The 20,655-nt window shown below is 55.9% G+C and overlaps 1 protein-coding gene and 1 long non-coding RNA gene across 2 annotated transcripts in view; both read left to right on the top strand.

Annotated features, from left to right (window-relative positions):
• Positions 1-3,262: 3,262 nt before the first annotated feature.
• Positions 3,263-6,862, top strand: HSPB8 (heat shock protein family B (small) member 8). Its single transcript, XM_041488752.1, has 3 exons — positions 3,263-4,120; positions 5,166-5,229; positions 6,103-6,862. The coding sequence occupies exons 1-3, from the start codon at positions 3,742-3,744 to the stop codon at positions 6,260-6,262; spliced, it is 603 nt and encodes a 200-aa protein (XP_041344686.1). The 5' UTR covers positions 3,263-3,741; the 3' UTR covers positions 6,263-6,862.
• A 1,104-nt stretch (positions 6,863-7,966) lies between these two features.
• Positions 7,967-20,655, top strand: part of LOC121365135 — a 66,135-nt gene continuing 53,446 nt past the window's right edge. Inside the window, exon 1 of the long non-coding RNA XR_005956951.1 lies at positions 7,967-8,260. This is a non-coding gene — a long non-coding RNA (uncharacterized LOC121365135). The remainder of the gene's footprint in view (positions 8,261-20,655) is intronic.

Genomic DNA, 20,655 nt, shown 5'->3' with positions numbered 1-20,655 from the left:
GCGTCAGTGGTGAGGAAGGGAATAGGATGGAAGTGACTGGCCGTGGTCTCCACCAGGAAGCAAGGATGTCCACCCTGCCCCATCCTGAGATCCTCGTGCTGTGTCCTGCTTTGCCCCCTTCCCCAGGCTTTGTGCCAGTAGCTTTTCCCTGGTGTGAGCTCAGTAGCTAGCAGGGCTGGGGAGGCCTCCCCTGCTGTGTCCAACACGAGCAGAGCTTGCTGCAGGCATCCTCCCCCAGCTTTGAGAAGAGCATGAGATGTGCTAAAAATCCCCCCTACCCCAGCGCCGCTGCACCAGGGCCGCAGGCGCTGCTCTGCTCAGCCGGGGGAGGAGTTTGTGCTCTGGGGCAGCGCTGCCGCTGCTGGGGCAGTGTGGGCACAGCTCCAGCGTCAGCCAGAGAGTGCCAGCGCTGGGCTGTTCCCACAGAGCTGGCCCACACCTGCTGGGTGCTCAGCCTCGGGCTCTTGGACTACTGGTTTGACAAAGGGGCAGGTTCAGGTGCCTAAGGGAAGACTTTGCCCTTTAGTGTCCAGTGGGGTTTTATTACCTCTTGACCAGAGAATAAATAATTCTCATCACTTTGCTGCTACCTGGCAGTTTGCACATGACTGGGATGGTCTCCAAAGCAACAGTGTCATGGTCAAGCACCACAGCTTTTGGGCTATTGCCTAGAGAACAACACCCTCACCAGCCCAGGGCAGCTCTCCACCTTTGAAACCCAGGGAATGAGCAGAAGATGTAGAACAAAAGCCCAGACGTGAGAAAAGCCACGAGGAAAATGGTGTCTCTGTTCTCTGCCTGTGGGTTGATTCCACCCCCAACGACACCGGCACATCTGTTTGTTTGAGTTCATTGTAAAGCTCCCCTTGCTCTCCATCCACATGTGTTCTGTATCCTTTAGTCTTCCTGGGTGTTTGAGTTGTTAGCCTGGTTAGAAAAAGGTTCCAATAAAGGTTTGGACAGTATTTCCTTTGCATCATGTTCCTTTTGGATACAAGTGCGTGCGGTGGGATATTTTGGGTTGTTTCAGCTGCTCTGCAGGGAAGGGCATGTGCCTCTACTCCCAGCTGCTGAGGACTGGCTCCTCAGGGCACTGGCTGAAGCAAAAAAAAGTTGTGGGCTAGTATTTCTGGCAACTCTCCTTTCCCTGCTGGGCCAGGCTCCTGCTCTTTGCCTGGCCCTTTGGATCCCCCCACCCTGTTCAGGCACGGAGAGCCCGAGCCAGAAATGCATCCATCTCTCCCTGGAGGTCACACTGGGCTCCCCAGTGCTCTCCTTGGGGCTGTGCCCTTCCCTTCCTGCACGCCCTTGCTCCAAGCCCTGCACAGAGTTCCCATGCCAGAGGGTCCTGCCATTGTCACCTTCTCGGCTGGAGCCAGGGGCAATGGAAGCACCCTGGAAGCTCCCAAGGGGAGAAGCAGCACTGGGCCATGTCCCCGCGCTCCTCAACAGGGCTCAGATGGTCACCCAGGAAAGGTCTGGCGTGGCACAGGTGGGTGGTGGGGACACGGGGCAGCATCCCCAGGTCACTCCGAGGAGAAGGAGGGCTGCAAGGGCACTTCATGTTTCCCAGAGCTGATGTCGTGGGGTGGCTCGGCGGTGGGAGGCAGCCGGGAGGATTGGAATGACAACAGGAGCTAAATTGGGATGGCCCAGAGAGGGTGAGAGCAGGCGGGAGGAGGGGACGTGTGACTAATGGGGATGAACAAGGCGACAGAAAGAATTCCTGGCCGGGGAGGGAGGATGGCCTGCAGCTATGTGGGAAATGTGGGATGGGGGATGTTATGAGGCTCCTGGAAACACGGCAGGATCGTGGGACTGCCTGAAACCTCCCCGGGGCTTGTCCCTCTCACCTAGTGCGCTGCTGTTTGCCCAAGGGGGTGGCAGGGCTGGGCGCTGGGGTGATCCTGCTCAGACTGTGTGTGACAGTGACCCCCAGGACTGTCACCCACGGGCACCAGGAGCCCCCAGGCAGACGGGCAGGACAAGGGAATGAAGTGGGATGCTCAGTCCCTCCACCAGCAGCTGCCTCCCCACACAGGAGTACTTAGCTGGCACCTGGGACCTCTTCGGGCACTTCCAGGCATCCCTTCGGACCCCAGTGAGACCCCTGTGATGCCCAGGTGTCCCCATGCACAGGGGGCAGCCCTGCCCTAGCCAAGGAGAGGCAGCTCCCTGCCCCCAGCGATGCTGCCGTGATTAATGCCATGGAGCGACCAGCGGCTGCATCCCTGCACGGCCTGTGCTGTATTAAAGTCTTCCCGCTGCAATTACTTCCATAGAGTCCATTAGAAAAATTGCAGATGCTGGAGAGAAGGAGCATGATGCAGAGCCAGGATGCGGCATCAGGAAGTGGCTCCGTCGCCAACGTCACCCTCATTGATCACATCCCATCCTCCAGCACAGCCCGCTGTCCCCGGAGCCGTGCCTGGATCGCCTCCATGGGGACCCCGTCCCTGCCAGCCGTACCCCCGCCTGTGGCCGGGCTCGGGGCCGTGTCTCCCGGGTGGATGCTCGCTGGGAGCTCCCCCTCCAGCGCTGCTGCCGCGCCCCTTCCCACAGCTCGCAGCCCGCTCCCGCCGCTGCCCTGTAATTACCGGCCCGGCCGCGGCTGTGATTAACGCCTCGCCCTGCCCGCACCGCGATTGCGGCAGGGCCGGGGCATGCGGCGGGACCAGGAGGAGCAGGAGGAGGCAGGTGCTGAGCAGCGCCGTGAGTGCCCTGCTGCTGCCTGGGGTCTGTCTCCTTCCTGCAGTTAGGGGATGCTTCTCCGGGCCCAGCTGGTGCAGATGGCCAGAGAGGCAGTGCTGGAGGGGCTCATCCCGTGCCCCTGTGCCCCTGCCCCACACGCCCACCCGTGGGTGCCACTGCGCGGGGGTGCCAGCAGTGACCCATTTCCCGGCACAGCAGGGCTCGCTGCCGTGGGGACACGTGGCTTTACAGTGAGGGGAACTCAGCCCCACCACGGTATTTTTAACAGGTGACACCGGGGTGAAAGCAGCCAGCCCTGAGTGAGCTTGGGGGCTATTTTGGGCGGGCAGAGCACAGGAGGGGGCGGCAGGGGCTGGGGCAGCTGCCGAAGCGCCGTGGCTCCGTGGCAGCCGGGATCCTCGGGCCAGCAGGAGAGGTCAGCTGCCACTGCCCAAATTCTCCACGGCTGTTTCATCCTCTCCAAAATACTCGGCTGACAGGGCAGGACTTGCAAAACACACACCCCCCTCCTCCGAAATCCATATAAATAGTACTCGCCCAACGGCTGGAAGGTTAGAGAAGTTTCTGGGCTGCAGGCTCAGGCATTTATTGGAGCTCTCACCCAGGAGCAGCAGGGAAAGTTGCACATAAAGTGCTGGAGAGTGAGAACTGAGAGAGAAGCTTTTTAATATCAGGATATTTGGGTTTATTAATTTTTTTTCTCTCTCCTGACAAGAAGTTTTATTTTCCTCTCCCCAGTCCTGGGATCGCAGCCAGACAGGAAGCGTTTTCTCGCGGCCAGAGAGCTCCCTCCGTCCTTCCTGCGCTCCTCCAGCTCCCGGTGATTCAGCCTGAATTGATTTTCTCATCGTCCTTCACCTGGTGCCGGGAAGGAGGGACCGTCCCCGCGCACCCGCGTCCCGCCCGGGGTGGATGCGTCTCCTCCGGGACAGGCTCCCGGGGGAAGTTTGCAGCCAGGAGCAGCCACACAGAGGCTGAGGCTCGGTGTGAGAGCCCCGGGGACACGCTCGGACCCCTCCGAAGGAAGCCATGGCCGACAGCCAGATGCCCTTCTCCTGCCATTATCCCGGCAGGCGCAGCCTCCGCGACCCTTTCCGGGAGCCCGGCCTGACCTCGCGCCTGCTGGACGATGACTTCGGCTTGTCGCCCTTCCCCGGGGATCTGACGGCGGACTGGCCCGACTGGGCTCGGCCCCGGCTCACCACCACCTGGCCGGGCCCCCTGCGCGCCGGCCTCGGCCGCACGCCCCCCATGGCCCCCGCCTACGGCGCCCACTTCGGGGGGTACCCCGAGAGCCGCAGCCCCGCGCCCTTCCCCCGCGAGCCCTGGAAGGTCTGTGTCAACGTGCACAGCTTCAAACCCGAGGAGCTGACGGTCAAAACCAAGGATGGCTACGTCGAGGTGTCAGGTGAGAGCCAAGGCACCGGGGAGGTGGCACTGCCAGCTCGAGGAATTGCTGCAAAATGCCAAAATCGCCTTTATTTTAAGGCGGTGGCAGCAGCCCCGTGCTTGGGAGCAGGGGAGGGCTGCAGCAGGGCTTTGGGGCATCTCCAGAGGCAGTCTGGGTGTCACGGGGGGATCTGGCTCACAAGCCGTGGTGGTTTGCTGCCAAAATGAGAAAGGACACGTGTCCTTTGGGGTAAATCTCCCTGCTTTCTGCCCTGGCTGGCAGCACCCTGTGCGAGCAGCCAAGAGGGGCCCCAGCTCTGCTCGGTTAATTATAGCCAGGGTGAGGTCGGCACGGAGGGAGATTCCCTTTAAAGGGGCCGAGGGAGAGGCTGGGAGGAAAGGAGCAGCTGCTCACAGCCCCCTGCCCAGCCCGGCTGAGTCGGCCAGAAACTGAGCCGTGAAAAGTCAATTAATGTCAGGAACAGTGGGTGGGGGATCCAGCACTTTTGGGGTGCCCACGGCTGCCCTCAGTGTCCCATCAGCCTGGCACTGACATTCCCCATTGTCCCTGGGTCCTCCGGGCTGGGATCACCAGGGAGGGCTGGGAGCTGCCACCTAACACAGCTCTGAGTGTTTGTTTGGAGCTCACTGCAGCACAGGGGGAAAGCCACAGGTCAGGGGTGCCCAGGCAGCCTCTGGCTGATGCTCCAGGTACAGGGACCCCCAGGCTGACTGAGGGGTGGAAAGAAGCCCATCCTTGGAAGTGAGACCAAGGTGGATGCTGCCACCTACAATGGTTTTATTATTTGTTTATTTTCTTAAGCCCCAGTTCCTGGCAGCCTGTGAGACCCCAGTTTTCCACTGGAAATGTGGCTGTGCTGTGTCTAGCATCTCCTTCCCCATACGGAGAAGTTTCCTGAGCCCTCCCCAGAGAAAGAGTTTGCACTGGGGCAGGGAAACAGCTGCTCGGAAAACTTCCGTGTTGGGTTTAGTTGTTGTTGTTTGTTGGGGAAAAAATAATCTCCTGGTAAGGTGCTGATGTGGGGTGTTGGCCTTCCCTGCAGGCAAACACGAGGAGCAGCAGGTGGAAGGAGGGATCGTCTCCAAGAACTTCACCAAGAAAATCCAGTAGGTACCGGTCGGCCCGGCCGAGCTCTGCCAGTCCCCGCACCCCAGCTCACACACGTTTCCATCCCAAAATCTGCCCTTCTGCAGCACGTGCCGGGCCGGGCCACAGAGTGATTTCCCAAGGGAAGGGAAGGAGGACGAGGCCTTTTTTGAGGCGCTCTGTCAGTCTCCTGCACGCCCGGGGCTGCATCTGGGGCCGGCCGGGGACAGGGACAGGAGGGCTGCGGGGAGGAGGCGTCCCCGGGGAGCAGCGGGCACGGCGGGCGGGCTCCACCGCAGCCCGGAGCACATCCCGGCATATCCCCGCATCTCCATGATGTCAGTGAGATCGCTATCGCGTTGACTCACCCGTGGCTCACTTTGGCAACAACAACCGCAAAGGCGAGCCCCGACCGATGTGGGGGGCAGATCCCACCCGCGGGGCTCGCACGGTTAACAGGGAAAAGCATCAAAGCCCTGGGCATGGGAAGGGTTTCCTCGGCTGGCAGCAGCTCAGCTTTGCTTTTCCACCCTGAAGGAGCCCTGTGCATCCCGAGCTCCCACGGGAGCGCTGGGGGAGCACCGCTCGCTCGGGCTCCTTTTACGGGCAAGGCTGGCGGCTGACGCGGGCTGCGCCCGGCCGGGTTCGCTCCGCTCCGCACCCGCGGCGCTGACATCCCGTCAAACACATCTGCCGGGAGATTAAACAGAGCTCCCACGGGGGCCAGGCCGGCCAGGCGCCCGCTCGAAATATCCCCCGCACATTCCCAGGCGCTCCAGTAATAACAGAGGCTTTGCCGGGGCTGCTGCCTCGGCACCGCTGGGGGTCCGGGGGTCGGGATCCATCGGGGATGCAGCATCCTAACCCATCGCGTCTTTCCTGCCCCCCTGCAGGCTGCCCTACGAGGTGGATCCCATCACGGTGTTCGCCTCCTTGTCCCCGGAGGGGCTGCTGATCATCGAGGCGCCCCAGATCCCCCCCTACCAGCAGTTCGGCGAGGGCGGCAGCGGCAGCGAGATCCCCGTCGAGAGCCAGGAGGCCACCTGCACCTGAGCAGCCACCCGCGGCCCTCCGCGCCCCGGCACCCCGTCCCGTGTCCCCTTCCCCGCTCCCCGGTCCCCTGCGGCGCGGCGTCCTGACAGCCTCGGGCAAGGGTGACGGGTGCCGCTCGCTCGCAGGGATGGCAGCACCCGCCACCCCAGCTGAGAGCCGGGGCACGCACCGGGTGCCAGGCCACCGCCCCTGAGGGCTTCTAGCGGTCTGAGGTGCCGGGAGAGATTTTGTGCCCACGGGGCCAAGCAGAAAGGATGCTCCTCCTTACGGTTATTGTTTGTTCCGAGTCGCTCGGATGGGATATTTATAACAATAGCAAAAAAAGGGCCTGTTTTTTTCTTTAAAATTGACATGGAAACCTGTAGCTCTGTGTCTTTTCCTCCTCCATGAATTGTTTTCTTTTTTTTTTTAAACTACATCTCTGCGAAGGACACGCGTCCGGCGGCGGAGCTCGATGGAGTGACCTCCATCCTGAGAAACGGTCTGCGTGCTTTGAACGTTGGTTTGGGGTTTTGGTGTTGGTTTTTTTTCCTTATTTCTAAAGAGAATTTGTGCTTTTACTTGTCAGACCTGAGGAATAAAACCCAGTTGATGTTCTTAGCCTGTGCTTGTCTCGGCTGAGCCGGTGGGGTGGGCGTAGGGCATGGGAGGGTGGTGGGGACGAGGGCAATGTCACCATGTGCCACCTCCCAGCTTGGCACAGGTCATCCCCATGAAGGCAAGGACAAGAGAGATGTGTGGGATGCCTGCACTGATGGGGGAATTCCAAGTCCCAGCTAGCACTGTGCTGGGGAGGCATTGGGCCTGCCAAGGACCATGGGCTCATCGTGTCCTAGGCCCTCAAGGGGTTGAAAATGTTCTTCCTGCATGGGGATGCTAAACCAGGCTGTGAGTTGGGAAAGTTTGGTTTGCCCCATCCCCACTTCCATCTCACCATGGCAGCTCCCCACCTGCAGCTCCCCAGGGAAGCACTTCCCACTGGAATGGCAAATGGTGTGTTCTGGGCACAGCCTTAAAACCATTCCTAGGGGCAAAGCCCATTTGCTAACCCACTGCAGTGCCTGGGCTTAGCAAAGCCGAGCTGTCGATGGGAGGCAGGAAATTTTCCATCAATCTGTGCAGCACCTGGGCCAGGCACCCAGTTTTCCATGTCACCAGGACCTCAGAGTTAAAAATACAGCTTCACGTGTTCGCTCTGGCTCATTTGAGAGGTGGTTACCAACAACACCCACCATGTGCTGCAAACCCTGGCCCAGCACCGCGTGCCACGAAGGCACCCACGTTCCAGGTGGTGGAGGGGAACCTGGGCACTCTCACCCACTTGTGCAGATTATATTTAACTTCCAGCAGTTGTTCCAGAGCTGGGACCCCCCGATGGTGCAGAGCACAGCCAGCCCCAAGCTCAGCCTCTGTGGCTCTGCCAGGCACAGCTGTGAGCACAGCAATTTTTATGAATAAAATATAATCCCCGAAATGTGATACCCACACTGGCATGGAATGCCAAAAAGTCATGAGTCACAGCTCCAGCCCTGTGTCCTTGTGCCACTTGGAGCCGTCAGGCCCTGTGGGTGACACCTCTCCAGCACAAATTGTCCTTCCTCTTCCTCACCCCTTCAGAGAGTTATTTTTATCAGACTTTTGAATTTTGAATTTTTTTCCCCTTTCGTAGAAGGACCCCAGGGGTACCTGGGGACACGGTCAGGCTCAGCACCCTGGCTGGAGGTCCCTGCACCCATATCCTGGCCCTGCACCCCTCTCTGGCACAGGATGGTTCCCTGAGCAGGGCTGCAGGTGCAGGGGACCAGCTGTGACTCCACAGGGAGCTGCCAGGGGGGAATGAGCCACTGCTGAGCCACTCTCCCATCCCGGGGTGTTTGGGGAGAGCCCCAGGCTGATGCAACACCAGTGCTGGGACAAAGGAGCTCCAGGCTCAGCTTTGGGGCTGCTGCACTCACACAGCAGCTCCTGCTCTTGTTCCTGCTGATCCTGCAGTTTGGGGTGAGTTTTGTTTTTCTTTAATAGCTTTTTTCTTTATTTGGTTCTGCTTTCTGATGAATTCCTTAATAGAGTATTATAAAAGCTGTTGTCAGCTGCATTAGCAATAATTTCCTAATGGCTGGGGTTGGCATTGGCAATTAGCACTAAGGACCTCTTCCATGGGCAGCGTGCTCGGGCCTGTGCAGACAGCAGCTTCCCAAGCTCTTGGATGGTCTGGAGTATCACATCCTAATGAAATAATTGTAACTGGAGATCCGGAGGCTCTTTTCAAGTATGATCTGATTATCTCTGCAAAGGAGGTTTTAAACAACTAATCCCTACTGGTGTTTCTGCAAATGCAAAAATCGGTTTGGAAACACTGGGGCACTTCTGCACCAGCCTCTCCTCCGTGTCTGAGGAGAGGGAATGGGATCTGTGCCTTTCTGGGGCTCCAGGAGGAGCAGAGCTGGGGCTGCTGGGGGCTGGGAGCAGTTTGCTCACCCTCCCTCGTGCCAGCCCTGTCCCAATCATTCCAGGAGGACAGTGCTCCCTTTTTTCTCCTGGAGCAGCATTAGACTCACCAATATCCACATCATCCAAGTGAATCCAAATGAATTTCAGTGCTGAAGGAGACAGAGGAACCATCCTGATCTGGTCTTTCACATGCTGCTCTTGGAGCAGCACTGATGCTGCCAACACAGCATCCTGGATGGGGAGGAGACAGGAGCAGGTGCTTGGAAGATTTTAATCTTTTTTTCTTTCTAAGAAGCCTGTTCTGATCAAATACACAACCACATCTGAAAGAGCTGGTGGGATTAAGCAGTTGAATGCTGGGCAATTTGTAACTGGCACTGGTGGGGCAGGAGAAAGGAGAGTGCCTGTTCCAGGAGAGGAATTCTGGGGTTGGGGCTGAGGAGGAAATCCAGCAGTTCCTGGTGCATCTCAGGACCATGGGCTTGCAAGGCTCCCTCTTAGGAGTCCCAGCAAAGCTCTCCTGGGCAGCTGGAGGGAAATGTGGGTAGTCCATGCAGCTTTTTTTTTTGAGTTAAGTTTTTGGTGATCCCTCCCGCAGCACAAGTGGGTGATTCCAAGTGCTGCCAACACAGAGCTGGAATGGGCTGGTGGGAAGGGCTCAGCACCATGAGATAAGGGGCTACATCATGGGAAACTGGCCTTGGAGGACCTGCTGCTCCAACTGGCTGCTGTGAGGGGCTGAAGGACGTGAGGAGATAAGGATAAGGTCACCCAAGCCGTGGGAGAGCTCTGCAGCAGCTCGGTGGCAGGAGGCTCAGTAACCTCCTGCCTGTGTCCTGCTGTGTGTCCCAAGAAGCTGTGGAGCACCTCCTGCCCCCTGCATGGCAGGGACATGGGCAGTGGGCCCATGGGGTTCCGAGTCCTGCTTACATCCCACCAGGCTGGGATGGGGAGCACGTGGCTCCCAGCAGAGCACCAGCTCCCAGCCTGTCCCAGAGGATTTATTTTCCTAAAATGGAAGCAAAAGCTGAATTGATTTATTTTGGTTGGCAGAATGTGGAGCTGGGTAAATAATCCACAAGAAGCTCCAGAGCTGTCCAGATCCACCAGGCACCTCCAGAGACCCGATCTCTTTTCCTAGCAGAGCAGGGTTCATCTGATTTTCCAAGTGCCCAGCCCCTGTGGCAGAGCTGTGGCCAGTGGCCAGCACAGCAGCTCCCAGAGCTGTGTCCATCCCTGCTCTGGGGAGCACCACCATCACTAACTCATGTACCCATGGGCTGGCTCACCCTGCAGGGATGCCCTTGATGTCTCTCACTGCTCCCTGATGGATCATGCTGTGGGGTCCTGGGGTACCCACAGAGACCCCTTTGTTGTTTCATGGGGTTGTTTGTGCTTTCCAGCCCCTCTGGGAGCCTCTGCACATGCAGGAGCCCAGCCTGACTTCCTCCAGCATGCTCCTCCTCAGTCCCTGGGGCTGCAGAGCTCCCTGGCCCCCCAGGACACGTGCAGCTCTCCAGGCTCTCTCCTGGCAGCTGCTCCTGTTCCTGTTCCTGCAGTGGCTCCAGCTGGGTTTGCACGGGGGATTTGCTGTAACACTTCCAGGAGTTTCTCCTTCCCAGAGCCCTCCAGAGCATCCCTGGCTCCCCAAGGGTTTCTCACTATTTCTCACACAAATCTCAGCTGCTTCAGTTCAAGCCAGTCCCTTTTCCCTGAGAAAATATCCTGTAACCACCCAGGTGTTTCTCTGCTGTAGCTGAAGCCATTTGGGGGTTTTCATGTTTCTCTTTGGGAGTTTCTCCTCCTTTGGATGTTTTGCTTCCATGAAGTTTTTGTCTCTACTTGCAAGGCAAATCTCATCTGCTTTATTTTGGATGTCTCCAAAGGGAACTTGGCCACGTGATGTCTGTGGGGACGGAGAAGCAAAAACTTACTTTTTTTTCTAATGGAAGAGCCCAGTGTCACAGAAATAGCCCACCTGACCAGATGGCCTTTCTCTTCCTTCCAAATTAAAGGCTGGAAAGCCATGAAATGGCCCAGCCACCCCTGGGAGCAGATCAAGTAAGTTCCTGCAGCTTCACCCATCCCAGCAGAGGGAAGGGGAGGAGAGATCTCTGTGGGTAAAGCAATGCTGATTATGGCATCTTGTTCTGGATGCTCCTGCCTGTGTCCACCCCAGAAGGGGACTGGGTGGGCTCTGAGGCCCTGTGACCCTCCTGGGTGGGCAGTGTGGGTGACCCTGGTGTTGAGCATCCCTGACCTATCCATGGAATTGCAGCTGCCTCTGGGCAGCAGCACCTTCCAGGCCCAAATTCCCTGCTCCAGAGCTGCAGCCAGACAAAGGAGAGTTTTCTCCTATTTGTTTTCTTTCACCAGTCTTTAAACCCAGTTGCAAATGCTGCTGATAATTAATGAGACTCTTGCTGTTTGGGTGAAGTGCTGAAGGGCAGCCTCCTGCTCCCAGCCAGATGCTCCCCAGCAAACCCATCATGGAGGAGAGGAAAATTTCAGCTTAATTCTGATTCTTTCATACTCCAACAAAAACATCCCTATCCAAGGAAGCCTTGGAAACCTTTCCCTATTAAAAGACCTCCTTGAAATGCATTGTAGCAGCCAAGGAGGGTGGTTATGAAGCACAAAAAGCCTGCAGAAGAGCTCATTAAAACAATAAATTACAACTAATTAGAATAAATCAAGCTAAATCATCTCCAGTGGGAAGGTAAAATGAGGTGTGAGTGAGTGGTTTTAATAAGGATGGTGCTAATCCCCAGCTCCCCTTTAAAATGATGGTGAGTCCTGCTGCAGTAATGATCCAGCTGCTGGGACCAGGGTGGAAAACACACATGGACAAAGAGGAAAGTGGAGCTGAAGGCATTTTGAATTGTGTCCCAGCCTGAGCTGCCTGTCCCTAATTGCAGTGGGTTTGGGGGCAGCACAGCACCCACAGTGGCTCACAGAGGTCAGAGTGTTGGGTTTGCTCACTTTGGGTTTTACTTCTGTTCAATTTGCAATGCACAAAGTGGCTGTGGGGTTTTGCTCCTCTCCTATCACTTCATCACCACAGCCACAGCAAAATGACTTCTCTGCATAATTAGCAGTGAGATCATCGCAGCCGCCTTGGCTCCAAATCATTTCTCCTCCGGTCTCCAAAGAGAAAACTGCTCAAAACAAGGAGAGGAGGGAGGTGTGGGATGAGTGCCCTGCCAGGGTCGGGCTGGATGGGGCACTCAGCAGCCTGCTGGAAGGTGTTCCTGCCCATGGAATCAGAAGGTCTTCAAGGTCCTTTCCCATCCAAACCATTCTGTGGTCATTGAGCAGAAGGTCTTGGAGCTGCCAAGGCAAAAGGCTGATGCTGATGAGAGTGAATCGCTGCTGAGAGCACCTGGAAGGGGCTCAGCTCTGGGGAACACAGAGCCCAGACCAGCGGGGCACTGGTGCAGCAGTGAAGCTGCAGGGACAGCACTGCTCCAGCCTTCCCTGCCTGCCACCTCCCTCCGAGGGATCAGCACTGCTGCCAGTGCTGGAGAAATGTATTGGTTTCATTAAGGTTAAATGATTAGCTCCAGGCCTTGATAATGATACTTAATGGATCTAATATTTTTGGGGGCGATTATGCTGCTGTATACAGTGTGTATGTCATTAATAACCTTCTTTAAACCTCCTTGCTTTCACTGCCACTAATGATGTTCAAGCCCTTCTTATGCCTGAGCCCAATTAGCTGCCAAGAGAGAGGCTTTGTCCCGTGGAGGATGCCTGGCTGTGCTGGGAGGCAGATGCTGATGGTTTGGGCCGGAGGATGTTTGGATTTGGTGGCAGGAGCCACGGGCTGGACCCTGCAGGGGGGTCAGGGCAGCCCTGGTGGGTGCAGGCAGTGCTTGAAAGCCTTGGGACAGCTCTGCTTTGTTCAAAATCACTTTCCCAATCCCATCCAGAGTTCTGCAGGGGGGTTAACACCAGTCAGGGCCTCCCCACGTCCTGGGTTTTGTCACCTCTTGGTTTCTGTAGCTGAGGGTGGTGATGTCAAACACTCCTCACCCCTCTCCTCAGGGGATGGTGACAGATGCATCAAGGGCTCTGTTTTCTCAGGGAAGATATCCCTAAGTCCAGGACACATTATTCCTCTGTGGTCCCCATGCTGGACCAGCCAGGTGGAAGAAGGAATATCACCACCGTCTCCTCATTCCCCCTGAACCTTTCCATCACCCCTGGGAGGAGGAACCAGGCTTGGCTGCTTCTCTGCTCCTTCTCACCCGAGCCTCCTTCCCATCCTCCTGCGAGCTGATTAATCCATTAGGATTAACCTCTCTTTAACTCCTTGATTAGCTGCATTTTAAAACTCCATTTGTTTTCCTTTTTACATCAAGCTGGAGCCAAAAAAAGAGGGCAATTTGCAGCAATACTGATTTAATGCAATTTCTGAAAATCAGGGTGAACGTCGGCAAGGCGTGCTCAGCATTCCAACTCCTCCCAGCAAGATGCAAGGGGCTCCATCCTGCTGGAGGCAGATTTGGGAAGAGCACCACAGAACCAGCATCCACCTGAGTCCCCAGAGCTGGTTTCTGACGGCATTGGGGCAAACCAGAAAGATGCATCCTGGTTTCAAGGTGTCGTTGGGGAAACTGAGGCTCGTGTGATGTGATGTGGGCTTTTTGGTCCCACGGGGACAACCCGTTTCTCCATTGGAAATGTCCCTGATTTCCCTGAACTGTGCATGGCAGAAATTGCTCAAGACAGGGCTCCTTGCTCTAAGAGGAGACAGGATCATGGTTTAGATCCATCCAGGTTTGATTTGCCAGGTTTAGACCTGGTCCTGGGTTTACCAAACCCAAGTTTAGTCCATGCCCTAGGTGAGCTACCAGACCCCTCCAAAATCTGAGGGTTTTTGATGACAAAAACTTTGCTTGTCTGTGGCAGGGGTTTGGCTCAGCGTCAGCTCCAGCTTTTCTTATGGGACCCTTCTTTGTCATGCAGGAGCCATGTGGGAAAAATCATTAATATCTTCAAAAATAAGCAAACCCCCTGGCTATAGACCAAAATCTCTGCTGTTCTCAAATGCCTGTCTGTCCCTTCCCAGTGTGTCCCCGTGGGAGGGAGTGACTCCTCCACCCTGGGGCTGTCCCCTTGCTGAGGCTGGGGCTGAGGGACAGGCAGCACTGGGGATGTGCTGGGGTGAGCAGTGCTGGGGATGTGCTGGGGTGAGCAGTGCTGTGGCAGTTCCATGGTGGGGGCTCCTTGGACCCCCCTGTCCTGGTTTCAGCCAGCTCTGAGCCCCGTGGTTCCCCTGTGCAGGAGGAGTGGGCAGTCACCCCCTGTCCCAGCTCTGCCAGGCACAGCTCATCCCCTGGAAGGACTGGCTGCTCCAGAGGTGCTCTGCTGTGTTTATGGCATTATTAAACTCCAAGGTGACTGACACCAAACACCCCTGGCCTGTGCTGAGCTGTGTTAACCCATTCTTGGGGCACTTCCTGGCTGTGAATCAGCGTTTGAGTTTGGATGCTTTCACAGGAGGCTCAGGGAGCTCAGCGAAACCAAGGCTGAGAGCTGCGTTCTGGGGTGTCTTTCTCACCTGGCTGAGGGCTGGGAGTCTCCCCTGGGAGTGGGGTGCTGCAGAAAATGCCTTCCCTCTCTGGTGGAGCTGGATTTTTGGGGCTGTCTGCTCAGAGCAGCTCTCCCTGCAGTTGTCTGAGGTGTGTAGGAAAGGCTGAGAGCACATCACTGGAACCTTTCTCCTCCTCCAGACTCCCCACTTGCAGGATGTTTATCAGGACCTTTGAGATGTCTCTGAGGTTTTGGAGCAGTTCAGTGTGTTTCTAAGCTATTTTGGGGTGCATGAGTGGGAAATACACATGATGAACACGTGTGCAACCGCCTGCAGCTCCAAGTGTTCAGGCAAGATCTGCCAGGGAAACTTCTTCCCAGTGCTGAAGGAAAACAAGACAAAACCAAGCAGAAATTGGTACAAAACCAAGCAGAGAGCTTTGCTTTGTAGGACTGCAGCTCCCAAAGCTGGGCCCCCCTGCACGGGTAGTGTTGGAACAGGGAAATTCTCTCAGGAGCTGTCTGGGAGCTGTCAAAATATATCATAGCTGCTGTTGAGGTTTAAAAAGCTTCACGCTGATGCACAATTTAGGGGAAGCATCTTGCATTTCCATAGATGTACAACAAGATTTTCTGAAATTGCAATGATATGAGAAAACATCTTTTAAAGTGAAACCCAGATGGCGGGAGGAAATTGTGCTGTTTGAATTCTCTTCAGATAAATCGAAGCTAAAGGGATGTTAAACATTTTATAGGTTTTTTTCCTCCCCCCACTTCCACCACCTGCTACTGAAATGACATAAGAGGAGCCATCAAACAGCGAGATCCTTACAGCACATGGCTTGGGAAATGGCTTCATCTGAGGGCACTTAACACCCAGAGATCCCAAAGCCAGCAGGGTCAGGTTAGGGCTCCTCCACACCCACTCCCTGGGAAGGTGCCTTTTGGGACAGGAATTTCTGGAGGGGCTGCCCAAACCCATTTCCAACAAAGGAGCCATAAGCAAACCTGGGCTGTCAGGGCTCAGCCTCGGGGGCTGCAGGGGGAGTGCAATGCCATGTCTGGAGCTGTATTTCTCCTTGGATAGTCTCTCCTGCAGGATGGAGAGACCCTCAAATGCACGAATGGAGCACTTGGCTGTAAATCCCCCTAATTCCAGCCATGCCCAGAGCTGCTGTGCCTTAGGGACAGGCTCTCCGTGCCTGCTCGAGGTGAGGTTTCAGAGCCTCCCCAGCAGCAGACATTCCCCTCGCAGGTGCTTTTTGTTTTCCTGCTCCTCGGCACTCACAGGCGAGCAGCATTTTCACTCCTGAGCTAAATATGTCACTTTGTCTCTAGCGGCTGCCAGCCTTTAAAGCGCTGGCACCTCGCGGAAGCACCCGGGGGACAAATGCCAAGGATTACACACCGTCCTCACTCAAGGAGGAGGAACTGGGTTTTGCGGCTCCTTGTTTTTGTTTTGAAAGTAAAACGAGCCTGTTTACCTGGCTGTTTACTTAGGCCGGGTGAGTCACGGCCCGGGAAACATGTGCGGGCAGGTTTGTCCCCCCGGACGGGTCCCACTTCCCGGGGATGGGCTCAGGGGACACCGCGAGCAATAGCAGCAAATATTCCAGCCTTGGTTGTGCTCCTGCCGGGGGAGGGTGCTGGGGATGACAGGAGAGCAGTGCTGCCTGGAAGCCTTTTCCCTGTCCATCCCTGCTTGTGCTGGAGGGGGCCAGGGCGTGGGGAGCCTCGGTGATGGGCAGCGCTGCATCCCCAGCTGGGTCAGGAGCTGCTGCTTCCAGCCCCATCCGGGCTGGTCCCCCTGGGGCAGTTTTGCCTCTCGGGGCAGGCTATTTTTACATACTCCTTTTAGAGTTCTTTCCAGCGTTGTGGGATTCATCCCAGCAGATGGGTCGGTCAGCAGGCAGGGTGGTGCTCCCCATGGGTGGTGAGGTGGCTTTGTGCTTAACACCGAATGGAGGTCACTGCCAGGGCATGTGGTTGTGGTTTTTTAGAGCACTTCCCAGCTGGGATCTGGCTTAGATTTTGGGAGAAGAGACCCTGGGCAAGATCCCAGCAGCTTTTTTAAAGGGTTGAGCCTGCAAGGAGCACCTGCTCATCACCAGCGTGGGCTTCCCGACTCCCAGCAGAGCCGCAGAAACCACGGGGGCCGGCACTGAGTATTTTTAAACAACTTTGGCCGGGCAGGCTCTGCCGGAGCGCTGCCTTTCGCTCTTATCTCTCCTGCAATTCCGGAGCGATTGGGAGAGAGCCGTCCTGCGGCTCAGCTCCCGCAGCTGAGGGAGTGCAGCCACAGCGCTGCCTCCTTTAGCACAGCGTGGGATGCTCAGCAAACATCCCAATCTTCGCTCCAAATTGCTCCCAACGCCAGGTTATTTTGGAGAGGGGGGGCTGCTGTGTTATCTATTATACCCACAAATCCAGATAATAATAGTAATACCATGTGGTGGAGCGCTGTTAATGCAACAAGGCTGTCTCTTGTCTCCAAGAATGCTGCCTGTGGCAGCCTGTTCAAAAGAAAACCACAACAAGGCTGGCAGCAGCCAGCCCGAGCACAGGGATGTTCTGTACTGCTCAGCTCTGCTCCCTGGCTGCTGCAGCCCCGATGCAGCCGTGTCCTGGTGTGCTGTGGCTTGTAGGGACACCGAGAGCATGGCCCCAGGGCTCAGGAGTGACTTGTTTTGGCAGAGATGCTTCCCTGAGCCAGGCTGGGCCTGCCTGCCTCGCTGTGTGAGCTCGCTCCCTCCTCAATCCATGTGCTGCTCAGAGGGTGGCCTTGCCCAATGGATCCCAAATTGGGGATCAGTGGACGCTAAATGCATGGGGTGAGCAGCCCAGGGGCTCACACACTGCTGCTCCCCCTGCACACCTCAAGGGATGTGCAGATGCTGCGTGATCACCCCCACAGCTGGGCACAGCTGAGCTCCCAGAGCAGGCAGCATCAGCTTGTAGCTGGAGGCACTGGGTGCTTACCTTTCTCCTCCCTTGTTCCCCTAAAAAAGGTATTTCAAAGATGAAAGCATTGTGCAGACAGGCGCTTACACATCTGGAAATGTATCATGAATGAAATGAGGATATGGGAAGTTTTCTGTAGGAATTCATCTCTGCTGTATCTGCTTCACAGCGAGCCATAAACTTCTTAAGAACATAAACATCTCACTTTTTTTTCTTCTTGAGCACATACCCAGTGCCTGTTTCCCCCAGCTGCAGACCCTGTGCATGAGCAGAGAGAATGTTCTCTGCAGACACACTGAGAGCAATGCTGAACCTCCCACAAGCCTCAATAACTGCAGCGTTTTCTGTTTATAATGGAACGGGGAACAGAGAGCTCTGTGGAAGTGAAATGTCTTTCTCAAATCATCAGGTTATTTTTATGTGCATCAATACTTTCTCATGTGTGTGTAAATACCTCCCCCACACATGTAGCTTTATCTCAAGGAGGGAAATAAAAATAGCTGGGGGTTGAAAGGGAAGCGGGTGAGGGGGCGGTTGCTCTTTTGGGAAGAATCTCTTCAGGGTTCGGAAACAGCAAAGTCATGGTGACAACACGATCTGACAAAACCCCAGCCTCCCTGGGCCTGGCAGGAATGGTGTTAATGGAAGAGCTCTTCATGGCTTTCCCTCTCTGTTTCATTTCTCCCCACGAGCCGAGCCCAGGGCTGAGCAGGCTCGGCGCTGCTCTGGGGGAAGCTTTGAGCAGCTCCGAGGAGCAGCTCTGTGCCTGCCAGGAACTGCTGCTCAGTGGCTCGGATAAATGCCCCCATCCCAGCAGATGCCAGGATGGCACAGAGGGATCCCTGTCTCTCTGGACTCCTAGCAGTGCCCACTTCGCCCAGCTGCTTTCCCTTGCCAATTCCTGGCCCTGCTTCTTCCCTGCTTCCCTCCTCTGCAAGCCCAGGCTGGGCCAGTCTCAGGGGGAGGTGGTGCTTGACCCCAGAGGAGTAGAGGGATGTGCTGCAGCTTGTACAGATGATCTCTAGGCTCTTATTTCGGTCCCCCCCCACCTCCCTGGAAGGAGAGTAGCAAAGGAATTTCTGAGAGCTCAAGCTCTGCAAATTTTCCCTAGGGAATGTAAATTAGAAAGGTTATATCATCTGGCAGAGCTGGTGCTCTGAGTGACCTGGCTTAGTATCATTTATGGTCATTCCTTTTCTTATTTTCTAGTGATCACAAAAGGAGGATTAGGAAATCCCCCACTGTAGGAAGCTGCATGGCTGGGTGGTGGCACATGGGGGACATGGTGACTGCCAGCACCAAGTGTTTCTGGAGGGACAGGATGGATCCAGCACCCATCTCAGCATCAGAGCTCAAACTGCACCAGCTGAACTTTGGCTGGAGCAGAAATAAAACCATCAGGTCTAATAATACCCGGGTGCAGCCAGCTCCAGAGAGCCTCTGCCAGCTGCTGCAGTGTCACGAGCCACCGAGGCACAGCATTGTGCAAAGTCACCGTTCCTGTCCCAACCATCCGGGTCCCACAGGTCCCCTGTCCCAGCCGGTCCCTCGGGGGCCTCACAGGGGTTGGAGGAACCCAGCTCAGCTCAGGCAACTCCTCCTCCTCGTCCACTTTGGGAAAGAGCTGGGAGGATTTCCAAATGCCTCCGCTTGGCAGCCAATCCCCGCCATTCCGGTAATGCACTAGAAGTCACTCCAGAGAAAGTTCAAGGCTGTATCCCTATAAACTTCATTTCTGGTCCCCCTCACTCTGCACAGCATCTCCTGGCTGCTGACAATGCCAAGTCTGGTAATTTCCAGTGATGCCAGTGCTGGATGCAGGTGGGAAATGATGTCTTGAGAAGGGATGACTCTATTATCATTTTTTTCCTGTAATCCTACGATGTCCCCACAGTGACCTGCCATGGCTGGCACAAGGACTTGGGCATCCCCCACATATCTGTGCTCCTGGTGCTCCTTGCACAAGCCTGTGCACCAGGCAGGTCACAGGTAATGCCTGGCAAAGGCACGTGGTGTCCAAAGCCAGCTCCAGGGGATTGGCAGTGTCCCATGAACTTCTTGCTGAGTGGGTTCCTGGCATTCACAAGGGCAGGAGAGCACCGTGAGGGACAGGGTGGCCTTGGGTAGCAGAGCATTGTCCTGCTCTGTGTTTTGGGCACGGATTTGCTCCATGTACTGAATGCCAGAGCTGCCCTGGTGGTTGGGACCAGGGCACATCAGACCTTGGCCAAGCCCCTGGGAGCAGTTTCACTGGTAGGCTTTCCCCATCAGTAATCTCAGTGATCCCTGCTGTAGCAAAGCTGTTGGCAGCACAAGCTGAAGCCAGTTGGGTTTTTTTCCCCTGCAAAACCCACTTTGTCAGCAGCCCCTCTCTCCTCCTCACCCACACTGCAGCAGACACTTCTCACTGAAGTGGCGTGTGCCCACCACTCCTCTGAGTCACGTCTGTTAGCAGGGAGCTCATAATTCTTCAGGTTTTTTCAAGTACAAATGTCTTTGGAAAAGGGCATTAAATAAAACACTTGACTGAGGTCCCGGTGGTGACTAATTCCCGTGGTACGCGCCGCTCAGCGTTAACCCTGCTGAGCTCCTGCAGCCTGGGGGGTGCAAAGGGACCCTCCCAGGCAGAGGAGCAAAAGAAAAGCTGGATGTTGCAAGAGAACAGCTTGAAAGGGGCAGTGGCACAGTGGGGATGGACCCCAGAGTGCTCCCTCCAGGTGCCACATTCCCTGGAGAGCACATCCGTGTGAGCTGTGCCTTAGTCCAAAGCAGGGGTACAGCCCAAAGCTCAGGGGGGTAGCAAAACCTAATGCTTGTGTCCAAAACTGGCTGGAAGGCTTTGAGGGGGGGAGAAATCAGACAAAGGTTTGGGTTGGAAGGGAATATAAAGATTATCGAGTTCCATGGGCAGGGACACCTTGGGCAGGACTAGGTAAGGTTGCTTCAAGCCCCGTCCAAACCGACCTTGGGACATTTCCAGGGATGGGGCATTCACAGCAAACTGAAAGAAATCCCTCTCCATGGAAAAGCTGGGCTTAGTGGTGGACCTGGCAGTGCTGGATTAATTGTTGGACTCGATGATCTTCGAGGTCTTTTCCAGTTTGAGTTGTTCTGTGATTCCGTGATCTTCTTGTGGCCAGCGCTGGGTGGCTCTGGATGTCTGCGCAGGTCGCCTCCAAAAAAGAACCCCAGCTTTGTTTCCTGTTTGGGTCCCTGCTGAAAACACGACCCTCATGGGGACTTTAGCAAGATGAAGCAGTTTTTCTCCCAGCTTTGCTCTCCCCCTGTGTACCTGGAGAGCCTGGGGAGCTGCAGAGCAGGAGCAGCCTGTGAGCGCCGCAACTGAACGGCTGCGGGACGGGGCAGAACTAATTAAAGCCTCCACAAAATGACATCTCTTTCCACAGATGGGAAGCTGCTTCCCCTTTGTCTGCCTCCTGCAG

The sequence above is a fragment of the Pyrgilauda ruficollis genome, unplaced genomic scaffold, assembly GCF_017590135.1.
Source record: "Pyrgilauda ruficollis isolate IOZ18807 unplaced genomic scaffold, ASM1759013v1 scaffold9, whole genome shotgun sequence".
NCBI lineage: Eukaryota > Metazoa > Chordata > Aves > Passeriformes > Passeridae > Pyrgilauda > Pyrgilauda ruficollis.
Note: the sequence above shows the minus strand (reverse complement) of the source record. Positions and strands in the feature narration are given on the sequence as shown.